The sequence below is a fragment of the Trichosurus vulpecula genome, chromosome 3 (assembly GCF_011100635.1).
Source record: "Trichosurus vulpecula isolate mTriVul1 chromosome 3, mTriVul1.pri, whole genome shotgun sequence".
Classification (NCBI taxonomy): Eukaryota; Metazoa; Chordata; class Mammalia; order Diprotodontia; family Phalangeridae; genus Trichosurus; species Trichosurus vulpecula.
In genome coordinates this window covers 33638084-33654343 of record NC_050575.1, presented here as the reverse complement: position 1 = coordinate 33654343, position 16260 = coordinate 33638084, and the positions used below count along the sequence as shown (strand labels likewise).

General features: G+C 43.3%; 1 protein-coding gene across 1 annotated transcript in view; it reads left to right on the top strand.

Annotated features, from left to right (window-relative positions):
- Positions 1 to 16260, top strand: part of JAG2 (jagged canonical Notch ligand 2) — a 77572-nt gene that overhangs the window by 24270 nt on the left and 37042 nt on the right. The window contains exons 4-10 of the mRNA XM_036752610.1: positions 6426 to 6556; positions 7087 to 7206; positions 7698 to 7811; positions 9389 to 9502; positions 10335 to 10448; positions 11843 to 11889; positions 13779 to 13952. Of these exons, the coding sequence (XP_036608505.1) occupies positions 6426 to 6556; positions 7087 to 7206; positions 7698 to 7811; positions 9389 to 9502; positions 10335 to 10448; positions 11843 to 11889; positions 13779 to 13952 (814 nt within the window). The remainder of the gene's footprint in view (positions 1 to 6425; positions 6557 to 7086; positions 7207 to 7697; positions 7812 to 9388; positions 9503 to 10334; positions 10449 to 11842; positions 11890 to 13778; positions 13953 to 16260) is intronic.

Below are 16260 nucleotides of genomic sequence, written 5' to 3'. Positions count from 1 at the left end.
AGAGCCTGTGCTTCCTTCTGAACACAGACATTTCAACTCCAGGCCTAAGCATTGGCCCTGAAATCATCGTCTCCCATTCCGCTTTAATGTACCTTTTTATTTTTAAAGAAAAAACAAGTTCCAGATTCATCTAACCTTTCTCGGCATTTTAAACCAATACCTTAGGCCCAGTTATTGTTGTCTTGGCCAGCCCCACACCATCCTGTGCGTGTCGCCGCAACTTTGAATCATTTTTCCATTCATTTGGTCTATTTTTTGCCATCCTTCCTGCCCCTCACCCACCTTGGGCAAGTGATGCTTTGGCTGTCCTGGAGTGCCTTTAGCAGCCACGCTTAAGAGAGAACTATGTCCTGAAGAAGGACATTATTTGCTGCTTTAGGATTATAGATTTAAAGGACTTTAGAGGACATCTCTTCCTCTACTTTATATAGATGAAGAAACCGAGTCCTAGAGAGATTGAACAATTTGACCAGAGTCTCAATGGTAATACATAGCAGGGGCTGTTGCTCTACCAAATCCCCCTGCCTCTCCTGGTTAAGAAGGCAGTGCTTTTTCCTTATGCAAATATAAATGAAGAAACTGAAGGCATTGCCCCATGTTGGCACCTTGTCAGAGCTGGGTCTCTGGTGTAGTGGGGGAAAAGCCCTGGATTTGGAGTTAGAGGAGCTAGGTTCAAATATCTGCTTCCTCCTTTGGTGTGACCTAGTTAACTCACTTCCCATTTACTGAATACTGCTTTTCTCTCTGTATAAGGACAGGGAATTAGATTAAGGACCTTGCCAGCTCCAAACCTTATTCAACGACTAAAAAAAAGTCAAAGCAAAGAGTGGTGGGCAAGGGTGTAGATATAATATGTAGATAATAGACTGAGCCTTGATCTGTCACGTGATAAACACAGTCCAAGATAACATGAGTTGGAATACAAAATAATTTATGTAGGAGCCCCAGACTTTCTCCTCTAGATATAAAAGGGGAAAGAATAGTGGATAAAATATAAATATGGCAAAAAATGAGCTGAAGGTCAAAACTGAACACTAATGGAAACTAAATGGGGGAGGAGGTGGAGCGGGGAGGGACAGATGGAGATGATGACTAATGGGAAAGAGGGTAGAGAAAGTCAAGTGTTATCTTTCTGCTAAAATTGACAGTGCTAGAAAAAATAAATTTAAGCTTGGATGTAAGTAAAAACTTCCTGATAATCAAAAGTAGAATGAGTGGCCTTTCACCGTCATGAAAGACAGAACTGGAATTCAAGAAAAAGCTGGAGTATCACTGGGTATACTGTAGTAGGTATTCCTTTTGAGGTGTAGTTTGGACTGGAGATCTTCCACGGTCCCTTCCAACTCTCAAATTCTGTGGATATTCCTGCACTCTTGTGCATCCAGCCTTGTACTTGGCTATGTTGGGAAAAGATAGAGGCGGGATAAAACCAGGCCGTGTCCTTAAGGATCTCAGTCTGTGGGCCTCAAAAATCAACTGAACCTGTTCCTGGCCTCAGGAAGTTTCATGATTTGCAGGAGATAGATGAGCAGTAGACCCTGGTTTTGTCCTCTGGGATCTCGCCGTCTGGGGCACTAGGAGGGGGATAGAACTGGCACTTGGAGAACTCACAGTGTGGTTGGAATGGAGGATCCACAGGCAGAACATTTTAAAGATGGAGAAGAGCATTTGTTCACGGGCTGGATAATGTAGTCAAGTACTAGAAATAGATGGTTACACATAATCAGTGCTTTCTGTGGTTAGGAGGGGAAGAGATTAGTGAGGGTTAATCTGGGTTGACTTCTTGGGAGGAAGTTGGACCTCAAAGGCTTCTTATTGTTCAGCTTCTTGAGAAGACATAGAAAATATCTCTGGAACATCAGAAGTGATTGAATGACTGTGAGGAATATTCAGAGGAACAAAGGTGGTAAAGTCAAAGATTTCTCTAGGGCCATTTTGTGTCTCTTGGAATTAGCCTTGGCATTACCTCATTTGTGCAATGTGATGGACTGTGACCATCAATATGATGTCTTAGTGGCATGGACCTATCAGTAGTAAGAGCTTAGCACTAACCCTGACATTGACCTTGTCTTACAAGTGTGAGCTTTGAATTCACTAAAAGTCTGGGAGACTGGGGCAGCTAAGTGGCACAGTGGGTAGAATGTTGGCACTGGAGGCTGGGGGACCTGAGTTCAAATCCAGCCTCAGATACTTACTGGCTGAGTGACTCTGGGCAAGTCATTTATGTCTGTAGGAAGACTTACAGGACATTTGGTCCATCTCTCTTCCTCCATGGTCCATTCTCTTCTTTCCTATTAAGTGAAATCTAGCTTGAGAACATTGGGGCAAGCTAAAAAATTTCAGTAGTGTCTTCCACCACGGTGATGTGAGACTTATGAGAACATCGTGGGCAGCTTGCCACTTCAGAGATGGGTGCATGAATATCTGGAAAAGATGTTCCAGTCCTGTAATGATGATGAGGGATAAAAGGATAGGCTTGGTGCCTTCATAATTGGTTCATTTAAAAAAATTTATAAGCCATAATTGGTTCATATTTTCAATTAAAATTATTAGAAACTTAAACTTCAACAAGAACATTTCAGTGTACAGAGAGAAAAGATGAGGATTGTAAATGAAATTGTGCAGTTTCTAAGTGGATATTGAATTTAACACAATGGTAACAAAATTGTCTTGCTCATATCCTTTTCTCAACTTCTTTCTTCTTGTTTCTGTGTATTTTTTAAATATTTTTGATATTTTCCTTTCTTTTTACGTCACTGTCACTATCTACCAACATTCCCTCCTCTTCCAGTTGAATCCTTCCCTTGTGATAAATAAGTATAATTAAATAAAACAAATACACTTATTGGCTTTTTTTGAAAATGTAGGTTTCATTCTGTGCTTCCAGTCTGTCTGTCTGTCTCTTTGCTGCACTTCATCAGTCTTCTGGAGTCATAATGTGTCATTGCATTGATCAAAGTCTCCCAGAGTTTTTTTTTCCTTTACGTTATTGTAGTTATTATATAAATTGCTCTCCAATTCTGCCCACTTCACTCTGATCCGTTCATACAAGTCTTCCCAAGTTGCTCTCGTCTAAACCTATGCTTTTCATCATTTTTTACAGTGCAATATTATATTACATTCAGATACTGTAATTTGCACAGGCATTCCTCAGTTGACGAGCAACCACTTTGCAGGTGTTTGCCACAGTAAATTCTGCAATAAATATTTATGTAATATATTTCCCTCTTTCTTTGACCTCTTATGGTATGTGACTAGTAGTTATCTCACTGCTCAAAGGGTAGGGACAGTCAGTAAACTTTATTAAGTGCCTACTATGTGCCAGGCCCTGCGCTAAGTGCTAGGGATACATGTATGAAAAAGAAAGATAATTCCTTACCTCAAGGAGCTTATAATCCTATAGGAAGAAGACCATGCACAAAAGAAAGCTGAAGTTGGGGGTGGGGCAGGGCAGAGCCTGGTACAGGGGCTCGATAGAGAATTCCAAAGAAGTGTCACCAGGTGGGATGTGAAGAGATGGCTGGCTTGGATCCCTCCTTAAATGGAGGTCTTGGAACTCATTGCTCCACCTTCCATTAGAGGGCAAAATCTTGCTTTTCATTTAACATCCAAATTGTGTTCCAGAATGGCTGGACCAATTCATTGTTCCACCAATAATGCATTAGTGTGCCTAGCCTCTAATAGCCCCTCCAATAATTGTCATTTTCCTCTTTTGTCATCCGATTTGACATTTAACAATCTGATGAGTGTGAGATGAAAACTTTTGTTTTTTTCTAGTTATTAGTTATTGGGAGTATTTTTTCTACGTGATCGTTGATAGCTTTCCTCTCTTCTTTTTAAAGTTGTATGTTCATGTCCTTACCATTTATGTATTGATGATTGGCTCTCGTCATATATTTGCATCAATTTCCTTTGTATCTTGGACATAAGACGTCTATCAGAGAAGCTTTCTGCAAGGATTTTTCCCCTATTTAACTCCTTCTAATTACTTTGATTTTATTTGTGAGCGGGGCAGGGGGGAGGGAGAAAAGCCTTTCAATTTTATCTACTCAAAATTATCCACTTTGTCTTTTATGATCCCCTCTATACTTTAAATATTCTCCTCCCGTGCACACTTGGGAAAGGTATCTCCTTTCTTTTCTGTTTAATCTGAAAAGAGGCAGAGGATGATGTCAGGCATGTTGACTAGATGCTGTCCTTTCAGAAAGATATGGTCGAGAATTGCACAAGAGCAATCATCTTTTTTATTTTGCTGTCTAATGGAAATGCTTGTTTTATTCCATAAATTAAAATTTTATAAGAAAAGAAGGTTTGGATGGCTGGTGATCCATACTGTTAAGAAGAGACCCCCTCAAAAGATCAAAGTAGAAGTGACTTTCCCCTCGTTAACTAGATTGTATGGAGTAAGGGTACGATCAGAACCTTATGAACCGTCTCCATCTCTCTTTCTTCCACAGAAATTAGGTTGGTTTGATTTAGTTTGTCCGAACCAATTGGGGATTTGGGGAAAAACTATTCATTGAGTTATTTAATGATTTCAGTGGTATTGCGAATTCCCAATGAGGAAGCTCCTCTCCCAATGCAGATTGCAACCTCTTCTGTGACCTATATAGTCTTAGAGCATGCCCAGTGCCCCTGACTTGCCCAAGGTCATGGAGCTCTTGATACTGCTTCTCTATACTTGGTGTTGCCTGAATAATTAAATTTCTTTTTATTTCCAACAGCACAAACCAGATCCTGAGTTCCTTCTCCTTGGACAAAAAGACCAGCTTGGAGGGGCAGGGGAGAAAGACTTTGTTATTAATATTTAAACAAAAGGTGTCTCTGAGTGGAATCTTGACACGCTGCCCAGTCCTCCCCCACCTTCCCCCAGGAGGATGTATTTATGAGTATAGAAAGTAGCCGTATTCTTCCTTGGTTTCTCATCTTCTCCTTTTTGGAGCTTTCCTTTGCTAAGTAAGGACACCAGTGCCTGTCCTTCCAGATACTTTGTGGACAGAGCATACTTGCTCCTAAAATAACTCTGAGGAAACTGACAAGACAGCTGTCTCTCTGGCCTTGTCCATCTAGCCCTTCCCCCCACCTCAAAATAACCAGGGCCTGGCGATCCCATAGCTGCGGGGGCCAAGCTGTGACCGCTGCTTCCTGCCGGGCCTCTCGGATTCCACTCCCACAGCCTTCGCTCCAGCCCAGACCTTCATCTACTCTCACCTGGGCTGTAATAATAGACTCCTGACTAATTGGTCTCCTGATCTCCAGCTCCTTTCCCACCTCCACTCAGCCTAATGCACAGGTCCAATCATGTTACTCCTTTACTTAAAAAAATTCAGTGGCTCCCTATTGCCTGCAGGATAAACACTTGTCCTGATTTTTAAAGCTCTGCTTCACCAGCGACTTTACGCTGCCCCTCTTCCCCCATGCCCCAAACCAGAGGTGTCAAACTAGGCGGTTTGTGGTTTTCTAAGTCTGTTTGCAGATGCAGGGATTAGTTGCTACTCGAGTATGGCCCCATCCTTCTACGCTGTAGCCAGACTCGACCCATTTTGTCTCATTCACCACCTGGTCTTTATTCACATCATCCTCCGTGAGGAGACCTGATTCCTCACCCCCATTTCCATCTGTTGAGATTTTCCCCTTTCTTATGGACCCAACCAGATGCAGTATCTTCATTGAACCATCTCTGATTTCCACCCTCTTTTGTCCCTCCCTCCTCATACACACACACACACAGCTCTTTTCGTATTTCTCACACCCCTTTGTCTCCACCTCACACTTCTACTTATCACATTCTTCCTTGTATCAGAATTATGTGTGTACATGTCTTTCTCCCTATTGCAATGTAAATTCCTTTGGCGTGTGGCCCGTTTCATAGGTGTCTTTGTAGAGATATAGCAGAGCCACCATGGTGTCTGTCATAAGAAAAACTCGGGAGCTCTAGGTTCAAACCTTGACCCTAATACTTAACCGCTATACGTCTCATAAGCAAATCACTTTTATCTCTTTTGAGATTCGGTTGCCTCGTCTGTAAAACGGGGACCATAATACTTGCTCTGACTTGTCACAGAGATATTACAGGCAAAGTGATTTGTAAATTTTAACTTGCTAAACAGAAGTGAGCAGCATCATTATGAGGTTCAGTGCCAGTAGGATGTGGGGCCTATCAACCACCCATCATGAAGGTGAGCAGAAGTCTGGCAGGGAGCAGGAGGCATCCCTTCATTTCCCTGGCTGCTCTCAAGGAGTGAAAATGAGTACTCTTTATGTATGTTTGTATTGGGGCCTATAGTCTGTCTGCCTTTGAGCCGAGTCCCAAAGGAGCGTTTAGCACCTAGTTCAAGATGTATTTGTATCGAGTAAAGGATAGCGTGCCTTTGGCAGCTCTATGCCTGGGCACCTACTCATGCTTTTTTTTCCTCCTGTTTTAGGTGTCATTATGGCTGGCAGGGAAGGTTCTGCGATGAGTGTGTCACTTATCCTGGCTGTCTGCATGGGAGCTGTACAGAGCCTTGGAAGTGTAACTGTGAGACCAACTGGGGAGGACTTCTTTGTGACAAAGGTACTTGCTGTTCAGTTCCAGCCTTGGCGGGGAAGAAGGATAGGGACTCCTCTCTATGCGGTATGTGGAAGGGAAGAATAAAAGCGAATTAGATCTAAGTGGATTTCAATGGACCTTTGCCATAGTGACTAATGGAAATCAGGATGGAAAACAGGATCTGATAAAAAGGAGACTATTGATGTGAGGAAAAATTTGCCAATATTTAGTGCTGTCTAAAACTGGAACTGGCTGCCTCAGGAGGGAATGAGCCTTCTCATCCCTATAGGTCTTCAGGCACAGGCTAGGTGACTGCTTGCAGAGGGACTGGCTAGGGGCTTGAGGAAGGAGGGAGAGTGACTTCCTGTCTATTTTGTCAGACCCCTGTGGTCTCCTCCTTTTGGGCAAAGGGAGCCCTTACAGGATCCCAGCAGTGGGTTCGTGTTGAGGACTGGGATTTGAGGAAGGAAGACCGTTCTGGCCCAAAGTCTGATAATGTATAAGAGATATAACTTTGGACAGCATGTGATGTAAGTGTTTCTCTGTGTTTCTAGACCTGAACTACTGTGGAAACCACCATCCGTGTACCAATGGAGGAACATGTATGAACACAGAGCCAGACCAGTATCAGTGTGCCTGCCCTGATGGCTACTCAGGAAAGAACTGTGAGATCGGTATGAATGCTGGTGCCAAGGTGCCTTGGCTCCTTCCTGGCATCATCACAGTGGGGCCTCGAGGGACTCCTTCTTGGTTACTTTTTTTTCCCCTGCTGAGAAACTATTATGAGTGTGGCTCAGTAGAAAGAGCTCTGAGCAGGTACTCAAGAAACTTGGGATATAGTCCCTATTCTGCTGCCATCTTGGTGTGTGAATTAATAACAAACGTCTCTGTACTTTGCCAGGCTTTAATTCCCTCATCTGTAAAATGGGCATGGTAACCTCTATCCTGCCTCCTTCCTGGGGCAGTTGGAAATATGTAATGAGAAATGAAAACAATTGGTCTCTTTCCTGTGGAAACACATGCCCTGACCTCAACCGTAGTAACTGGGAGTGTGGTTAGGGTGGGGTAAGGGGAGGCATCAACTGAAGAATCGTCTTTTACTCCTCTGTTGGCTTGGCATGTTATCACAGACAGTGGCTTACAGGAATTTTGTTTTTTTCCCCAGTGGAGCATGCATGTGTGTCTAACCCCTGTGCCAATGGTGGCTCCTGCCATGAAGTCTCCTCGAGTTTTGAGTGCCACTGTCCCTCAGGGTGGAGTGGGCCCACCTGTGCCATTGGTAGGTACTTCACAGCTTGTACATGGGGCCTGTTTTTACCCCAGGAATGGGTACAGGTGATGGGAAGAGTATCCAAGCAAATAGACTGTAATCCTCGACACTCAAAAGTGTTGATTGCTTGCCAGGATGAACAGGGGATACACAGCCAGCTCACATTCACTCATTCATGCATTTATTTGTTTAGCAGTCACTTTGTGCCAGATTGTGCCATGGCTTGAAATGCTTAAGATAGGTTCCCTACCCTCAGGAAACTCACAATTTATGTGAGAATATAAGTCATATAATGAACAATATAAGGAAATACGAAAAATTCCCGCTTTTGCTGTAATGGGAAGGAGTTTGATGAGAAAAAAAGTTGGTGGGAAAAAGAAAAAAAATGTGCTTGTTCCAGGAGAGGGTAGTCATCCTTGGTCCTCCCAGCTGCTAGTGCCCTCTCTCTGAGATTAGCTTCCCTCTGTGCTTTATGTTTATTGAATATACCTGTTTGTCTCCCTCCTTAGAATATGAGCTCTTTGAAGACAGGGACAAATTTTCGTTTTGTTTGCATCCCCAGCATGGTGCTTGGCACATGGTCAAATGCTTAATAAATAAATGTTTGTTCACTACCCAGTTGTTGACTGAATACCAGGCTAAAGAGATTGAACTTCATAAGCCATTAAAGGATTTCCAACAAAGGCGTGATGTTACTGAAGCTGTTCATGAGTGAGCCAGATCTGGCGGAATGTGAATGAAGGACTGGAGGAAGGCAAGAGTAAGGGTGGGGAGCCCCTAAGGGGCTGGAGCAGTAGAGTAGTCTAGATTGGCATTACAGGCATGGGATCAGCAGCGCCTGGTAACTGATTGGATATGTGAGGTGAAGGGGAAGGAAGAGTTAAAAAGGGATTTCAAACATGGAGAACAAAGTAGTACCACGAATTGAAATAGTTAAGTTAGAAGAACCAGCTTAAGGGGAGAGACTTGGATGTGTTATGTATTAGAAGCTAATAGAACATTAAGGTGAAGATGTCTTGTAGGCCGTTGGAAACCCAGGTCTGGAGCTTAGAATCTAGGTCAGGGCTGGATATCCACACCTGGGAGGCCTCTGCCTACAGGGGGGTAGCTGAAGCAATGGGAGTAAATTAGATCGTTGTGGGAGTAATTGTAGAGAAAGAAGAGAATAGACCAAGGACAGGACCTTGGGGAGTGCCAACGTCTTATTGATCTTCCTGGTGTGGCTCTGTGCTTAGCTCCTCTGGAGAGAAAACAGAAGTCCTTACCTTTAGGGAGCTGTTTAGCTTTCGTAGGGAGCTGAGACCAGGGCAGGGGTTCCAGTGTACTTGGTTTTATAAGGGGAAAGAAGGGAAGAGTATGAGTGTGTAGATTCTTGAACCTTCATCTTTGTCTTTTCTCAGCAATGCTGTTCTTCTGGAGAGAGGTTCCTAGAGAGGTGGGAAATTCAGCTCCTTTCTTCAGCTGCTACCGCCAGCACTAGGCCTTGCCTCTAACGGGTCCTCCAATAGTATCTCTGACTGATGGTCAAGCCCTTTGCATATTCCCCAACTTCTGATTTTTTCCTCTTGTATGAATATTCTTTGCAGATATCGATGAGTGTGCATCCAACCCCTGTGCCCGTGGAAGCACCTGCATTGACCAGGTGAATGGCTTTGAGTGCATCTGCCCCCAGCAGTGGGTGGGCACAACGTGCCAGCTGGGTAAGAAGATGTTCTTGGGGCCTTGGGAAGTATGCTCAGCCCCGGGGACACAAACCCTTGGCTGCTTCCACCTGCCTTACCTTCCAGACAAACTCACTTGTTCACTTCACTCACAGTACTGTCTGCCTGAGTCTCATCAAACCAAGGCTTTAGGCTTTGTGTGGTATATCCTAGATAGACAGACAGACAGATAGATAGATATAGGTATGGATAGATATAAATCTATATAGATATAGATATGGATAGATATAGATATGGATATAGATATAGGTATAGATAGATATATATCTGTATAGATATAGATAAATATGTGTAGATGGATATATATCTATATAGGTATACTTGGATATATATCTATATAAATATAGATGGATAGATATAGTTAGGTAGATAGATAGATAGATAGATAGATATGTCCCTGTTACGTCCTTTTGGAATCTCGGCTTGCCTTCTGACTCTCACCGGGGTTGGGGGTAGTATTTAATTTTCCTATGTTGAGTACAAGGATCTTAGGTGGTAGTCAGGGGATTGGCATGTAGGCAGAGCTGGAGCCTAAGGTTAACCAGTCCCCGTGTTCCCTATTCCACTTTCCCCTCATCTGTCCCTTGTCCTGTTCCCTTGTCCTTCCCTCAGGCTCTGTAGCCCAGACTAGTCATCCTGTGTCCTGATGTCTCCGTCTCCTGTTTCTCATCCCTCTTTTCCACTTTCCTCTTGCTCGCTGGGCATGGGGGCTCTGGTGGGTGTGCGAGAGCTGGTCTTCTGCTTTGGTGGGTGTGCAGGAGCCTGTGTCTGGTGGTGTGAGCTTTATTCTCTTCTCTGTCTTTTTTCACAGACGCTAATGAATGTGAGGGGAAGCCCTGTCTTAATGCTTTTTCTTGCAAAAATCTGATTGGTGGATATTACTGTGACTGCATCCCAGGATGGAAAGGAGTGAATTGTCATATCAGTTAGTATTACCTCGGAGGGGTCTGGGGGAGGAGTGGCCTCGTTTCTTCAGAGGGCGAATGCCCTGTGGGTAAATGTCAGGACTGCAAGACATGGGAGCTGGGTTTGAATCCCTGGTCTGCCACATGAATCCTTATGACCTTGAACACTTCCTCCTTCGACCCTTCCCCTGACCTCTGTTTCCCTATCTCTAAAATGAGGGAATTGAAGTAGATGAAATTCTTTGATCCTACAAATTGCTCAGCTAAATGAATGGAAAGGAAGTCCTGCAGGTTCTACTTAACCCTCTAGAGGCTCCCGGGAAGGAAGCATTAGCCCTTCATTTGCAGGAATGGGTCCTGATTGATGAATACGCTGTGCAGTATTCATTTTTCTTAAATCTTTCTGGCTCTGACCTCAAGAAAGTCGTCCAAACCCTTTTTGACCCTGTTTAGAGTGTCAGCCTGCTTGTTCCCTTGAAATATAAAGTGTGATAAGTCCTTCCTTGACCCTGAAAGTCCCTTCTTCAGGAAGGGTTCAGGTTCCTCCTGAAGAGACTCCAGTTCTTTTATAGATTTAGGATGTGTCTGTGTCCATCCCTTCATCTTCTCAGTGACTTTCTAGACTGAGTGTACTCTGAATTTTTCCTTTCTTTTTCCACAATATTATCTCTAAGCTTGAGCCAAAGGTACAGGTGAGTTAATAGTCTTAGTATGGCTGATCCAGAGACTGGCTTAGAAATCACCTGAGTTTCCTCATCGGCAAAGCAGAGATCAGCCAGTAATGGTATTTTCACTTCCAGCCTCACATGATCAGTGTGAAGAGAAAGTAAACCTTAAAGTGCTATGAAAATCATGCCAGTTATTGTTTTCATGCGATGCATCATGGCTCAGTGGATAGAGAATTGTCCTTAAAGTAGGGAAGATGAGGGTTCAAGTCGTGCTTCTGATGTTTTATTGGCTATGGAGTAAGTCACTTAGCCTCCCTCTCTTTGCCCCAGGCAACACTTTAGACTCAGTTGTATTGTTAAAGGGAGTTTCCTTTTACCAATGAGGTCACAGGTCCAGTCCAAAAATATACACATGTACTTAATCATCATTTACACTAGACGTGGACCTCTTCCCTGGATGCTTGAAATTCATGGATTTCTGAATCTCTCACCAGTAGAGGAAGAGTTTGACTTAAATATATGTTCTTTGGTTTGAAAGAGCCTTAGTCTGTCTTTCTGACCATCTGTGTCTCCCTTTCCCTCTCCCTCCCTTCCCCTTTTTCTCCTTCTCCCTGCCCCTCCCCTTCTCCCTCTCCTTCTTCCATTTCTTCTCCCTCTCCTCCTCTACCCCTCACTCCTTCTACCCCTTTCCCCTCCTGTCCTCTGTGTTTGGGAATAGACAGTAAAATCTGTGTTTTGTTTCCTAGATATCAACGATTGCCGGGGTCAGTGTCAGAATGGAGGCACATGCAAGGTAAATCTCTTTACTTCAATTCAATAAGCACTTATTAAGTGCCTACTATGTGCCAGGCATGTTTATCCAAAGTGACACCTTTCTGTTTCTAGTGTATACCAGAATATCTCAGAATACAAGCCCTGGACTTTGGGCAGAGAGGAAAATGTGATTCAGGGTTGGCTTGGGGCATATATTCTTGCTTTGTTTTTTTAAACAAACTTTATTTGGCATTACTGTAGCAATACTCACACCCCAGTCTCCTTGCCCCTTCCTAGAACACCCTCCTTTCTTAACAAATAAGTATAGTCAAATAAAATAAATTCTTACATCGGTTACATCTCAAAATGCATGGCTAATTCTGTACCTGTCGTCCATGATGTCCCTGTCAGGAGGTGAGTAGCACACTTCGTCACTGGTCTTCTGGAGTTATGCTTAGTTATTGGATTCATCTTAGTGTTTGAAGGTTTTTTTTCCTTACAACGTTGTCATCATTGTATAAATGGTTCTCTTGGTTCTGATCACTTCAATTCTGCTTTAGCTCATCCAAGTCTTCCCAAATTTCTCTGAATCGATCCTTTTCATCATTTTACACAATAATACTTTTTACACAATAATAATCCATTATTTATACCTCCATATTCCATAATTTGTCCAGCTAGTCCCCAAATGGTGGGCACCCCCATAGTGTCCAGTATCAAAACGTGCTGCTATAAATATTTTTGTACAGATGGGTCCTTTACCTCCTGTCTTTTATTTCTTTGGGTGACATAGCTCGTAATGGTAATTCTCAGCCAAAGGTAGGCACAGTTTAATGACTTTCCAGGTATCTTTCCAAATTGCTTTCCAGAACATCTAGACAATTCACAGCTCTAACAGTGCATTAATGTGTTTGTCTTCCCATGGTGCCTCCAACAATAGTCATTTTCCTTGTTCATCATATTTGTCTATATGAAGTATATGACGTAGAGCCTCAAGATGTTTTAATTTTAATTTTTATTATTAGTTATTTGAGGTGGTTTTTTCACATAATTGTTGATAACTTGGATTTCTTCCCTTGAGAACTACCTATTCATATTCTTTGACCATTTTTCTATTGGGGAATGCCTCTTCTCACATTTAGGGAAATGGTTCCCTAATATAACTTTATCAGAGAAACATGCTGGAAGGATTTTTCCCCAGGTAACTGTTTCTCTACTAATTCTAACTATTTATTTTTCTTGTGCAACAGCTTTTCAGTTTTATAATCAAAATTGTCAGTTAAACTTTTAATCCACTCATTTTGCTCCTTGTGACTTGAACCATAAGGTTTGAAGCCTTAGGGCTGATGTTAAGTTTTTCTGTGATCCACACAGCCTGTATGGGTCAGCCAAATAGTCAATATTTACTGAATGATGACTATCAGACCAGCCCTGTGTTTGACATTCTGGAGGTCAGAGAGGTACAGAGATGGATGAGAAATATTCTTTGCTTTCCTTCACGAGCCACCTTCCCAGGAATCATTCACCTTCCCTGATTATTGGATTTATCCAGAGACGCTGGTTTCGAATCATGTCCTTGCCAGCTGCCTCTGTAACCTTGAGTATCTGGACCCCAGATTCATCCTGTGTAAAATGGTGGGAATGGACTTGATCAGATCCTCTCTAGCACAAAGTCCTGGGACCTGGGTTCTAGCCCTGTTCCTTTAGCACTTATTATTTGTGTGACCTATAGTAAATCATCCTTCTGAGGTGCAGTTTTTTCTTCATTTGGAAAATTTCATAACAATAATAGTATTAATATTATTATTAAAAAAATAACATCACTTGGCACTGCCTTCTTCACAGGGTTGATATAAGGGTTGCACTTTGCAAATCTAATGGGAGCGATGATGGTTATTTATGTCCTGTTCTCTACCCTGTGTTAACCAGGACGAGGTGAATGGCTATCAGTGCCTTTGTCCCCGGGGCTTTATAGGCAAGCACTGTGAGCTGGAAAAGAACGAATGTGCCAGCAACCCCTGTCAGAATAGGGGGCTCTGTGAGGACTTAGTGGATGGCTTCCGCTGCCACTGCACCAAAGGTTTCTCTGGTGTCTTCTGTGAGGTAAGTGAATGGCTTTCTCTTTCCCCAGGGAAAGCTGATGGTAGCCTTTTGGGCTTATGGGACCATGGCAGGGGAGCCTAGAATAAAAAGAGCCATCCCAAAAGTCCAAGGACCCTACAGTACTTCAGAAAAAAAACAGTGTTGGTTCTATGAGATCTTTCTGTAAAGAAGTCTCTGGGAGGTCTGACCTGAGTGTCTTGTTGTAGATCTGTCTTCCCTGTTTTATTTAGGAATCAGAGGGTACAAGTCTCCTTTCTCTGTGAGCAAATCTTCTGACTTTTCTGAGGCCTAGTGTTTGGCAAGATAGAATTCTAAATTCTAACACGTTTCTAATTCTAAATGAATCCATGTTGACCTGCAGATTGTGAGGTGTTTGTTTCTAAATAAAAAGTGTTGCTCATGATCCAACTCCCCCTCCCTCCTCAAGAGGCATCAGGGCCTTTTTTACCCCATAATGGGAGTACAGAAAAGTACCAAGGCCCCCATCTGGCTCCCTATCTGGCTTCATGGGAGGTAGTGAGTGATAAAAAGTCTCCTTGTGTTGTTTAACTTAATTGTTTCTCTTATCATGGTCCCCAGGGTTTGTTTTGATTTTCTGAAAGAATCTTGTAGCTGTTTTGCTTTGGGCTTGTTAGTCTGGAAGAGAGTGAGGCACGTTTCAGCTCAATTTAAGGGAAAAACTTCCTAGCCATCAGAGCAATGTAAAACTGGCTGCTGTACTAAGGTAATAAGTTCCCCATCACTGGAAATCTTCCAAGCACTTGCTGGAAGTGTTATGGAGGGGATTCTTTTTCAAGTATTGAGCTGGACTCAATAGGTGGCCTCCGCTCAGATTCCAGCTTTGAGATTATGGGATCTTAAATTACAAGAGGCATATTGCAGCTCAATATGAAGAATAAATTCTTAACAATTAGAGCTTCCCTGAAGTGGACTGGACTGTATCAGAATGTTAGCAAGCTCCCCCCGTCACTAAACGTCTGTGATCACCATCTTCATGTGATCATTATCATAGAGGAGATTGCTGCTCGGATAAATATTGAGCCAGGGGCCCGTGGAGGCTCTTTCCAGATCTGGAACACCATGACTCTGAGTATAGGCTGATGGCCATGAGTGAGGGGTGCTGAAGATTGGGGACTGGGCTGAAGTTAAGTAGTCTAAACTGGCTAGCTGTTTTCCTTGTAACAGGAAATCTTCCCCCCTCTACCCCCACCCGCCTTCATCAGTGCCCGGCGCCGAGTGGAAATTGGAAAGGGAAACTCCGACTGTTGGAAGGAAATGAGTGGAGGTGTCTGATAGGAGAGATCTGAGAGCTTGCCTCATTCTCAAAACGCTTCCCTTAGGGTCAGCAGTACCCCCTAGAAAACACACAGGGAAACAGCCCGGCTAAGCTGTGTGGTTTCCTGCGCTGCTTCTTAGAACGCGTTATGGTTATGGTGACAAGAACATTGGATTTGGAGCCCAAGACCCGGATTTGAATTCCAACTCAGACACTTAACCTTTGTGAGCTTTAGCAAATCGCTTAATCTAGCTGTGCTTGTTTCATCATTTATAAAATGAAAGCACCGGGCTGGATGATTTTCTAAGATCCCTTTCTGCTCTGAAATCCCATGTTAATAATTAAAGTGTCTAGTTTGCAAACAGAGAACAGTACTTGGAATCTACTATTGGCAGCATCTAAATGTTACCTACCATTTCTTTGGAGATCATGTACACAGGGAGAAGGATGGTGGGGACAGCGAGTAGAAAGAATGGCTCCAGAGAGGGGCACATGGTCATCTTTCCTCTCTATTGGCAGAAGAATGGGGGTGTTCTGACTTCTATGGGGCTCCCTTGGAGGGAGGCCCAGATGTGTATCTCCTTTGGCCCCTGGTGTTGCTTGCTGGAACATGATGGCAAATTCCACATAGAAATAGGATAAGCCTGTTTTCTGAGAAGATGAATGACTTTTTTTTACAAGGACTCCTTGGGGAGTTTGAATTTTGTTTAAATTTGAGTTTCAGAAATGGTGGCTGATCCTTAGGAGAAAAATAAAAGTTTCAGTTTTGAAAGATACATTTCATACAAGTGTTTGAAGCCGGCACAGCCTAGAGTGGGCCTGAAGGGCTTTCCTGTCGTGAATGAAAAGTCCACATGTTGTCTGGACGCCTTCCCAGTCCCCTCCCCACCCCCTGTCCTCCGTATGCAGGCAGAGGAAACACCACACCATCCCCGTGAAGGTCAGGGAGTGCACCTCTGCATGATTCAGTCACTTTGGCTGGGAAGCTTTGGGGCTGGGCCTCCCACAGACATGTTTGGAGAAACACAGATG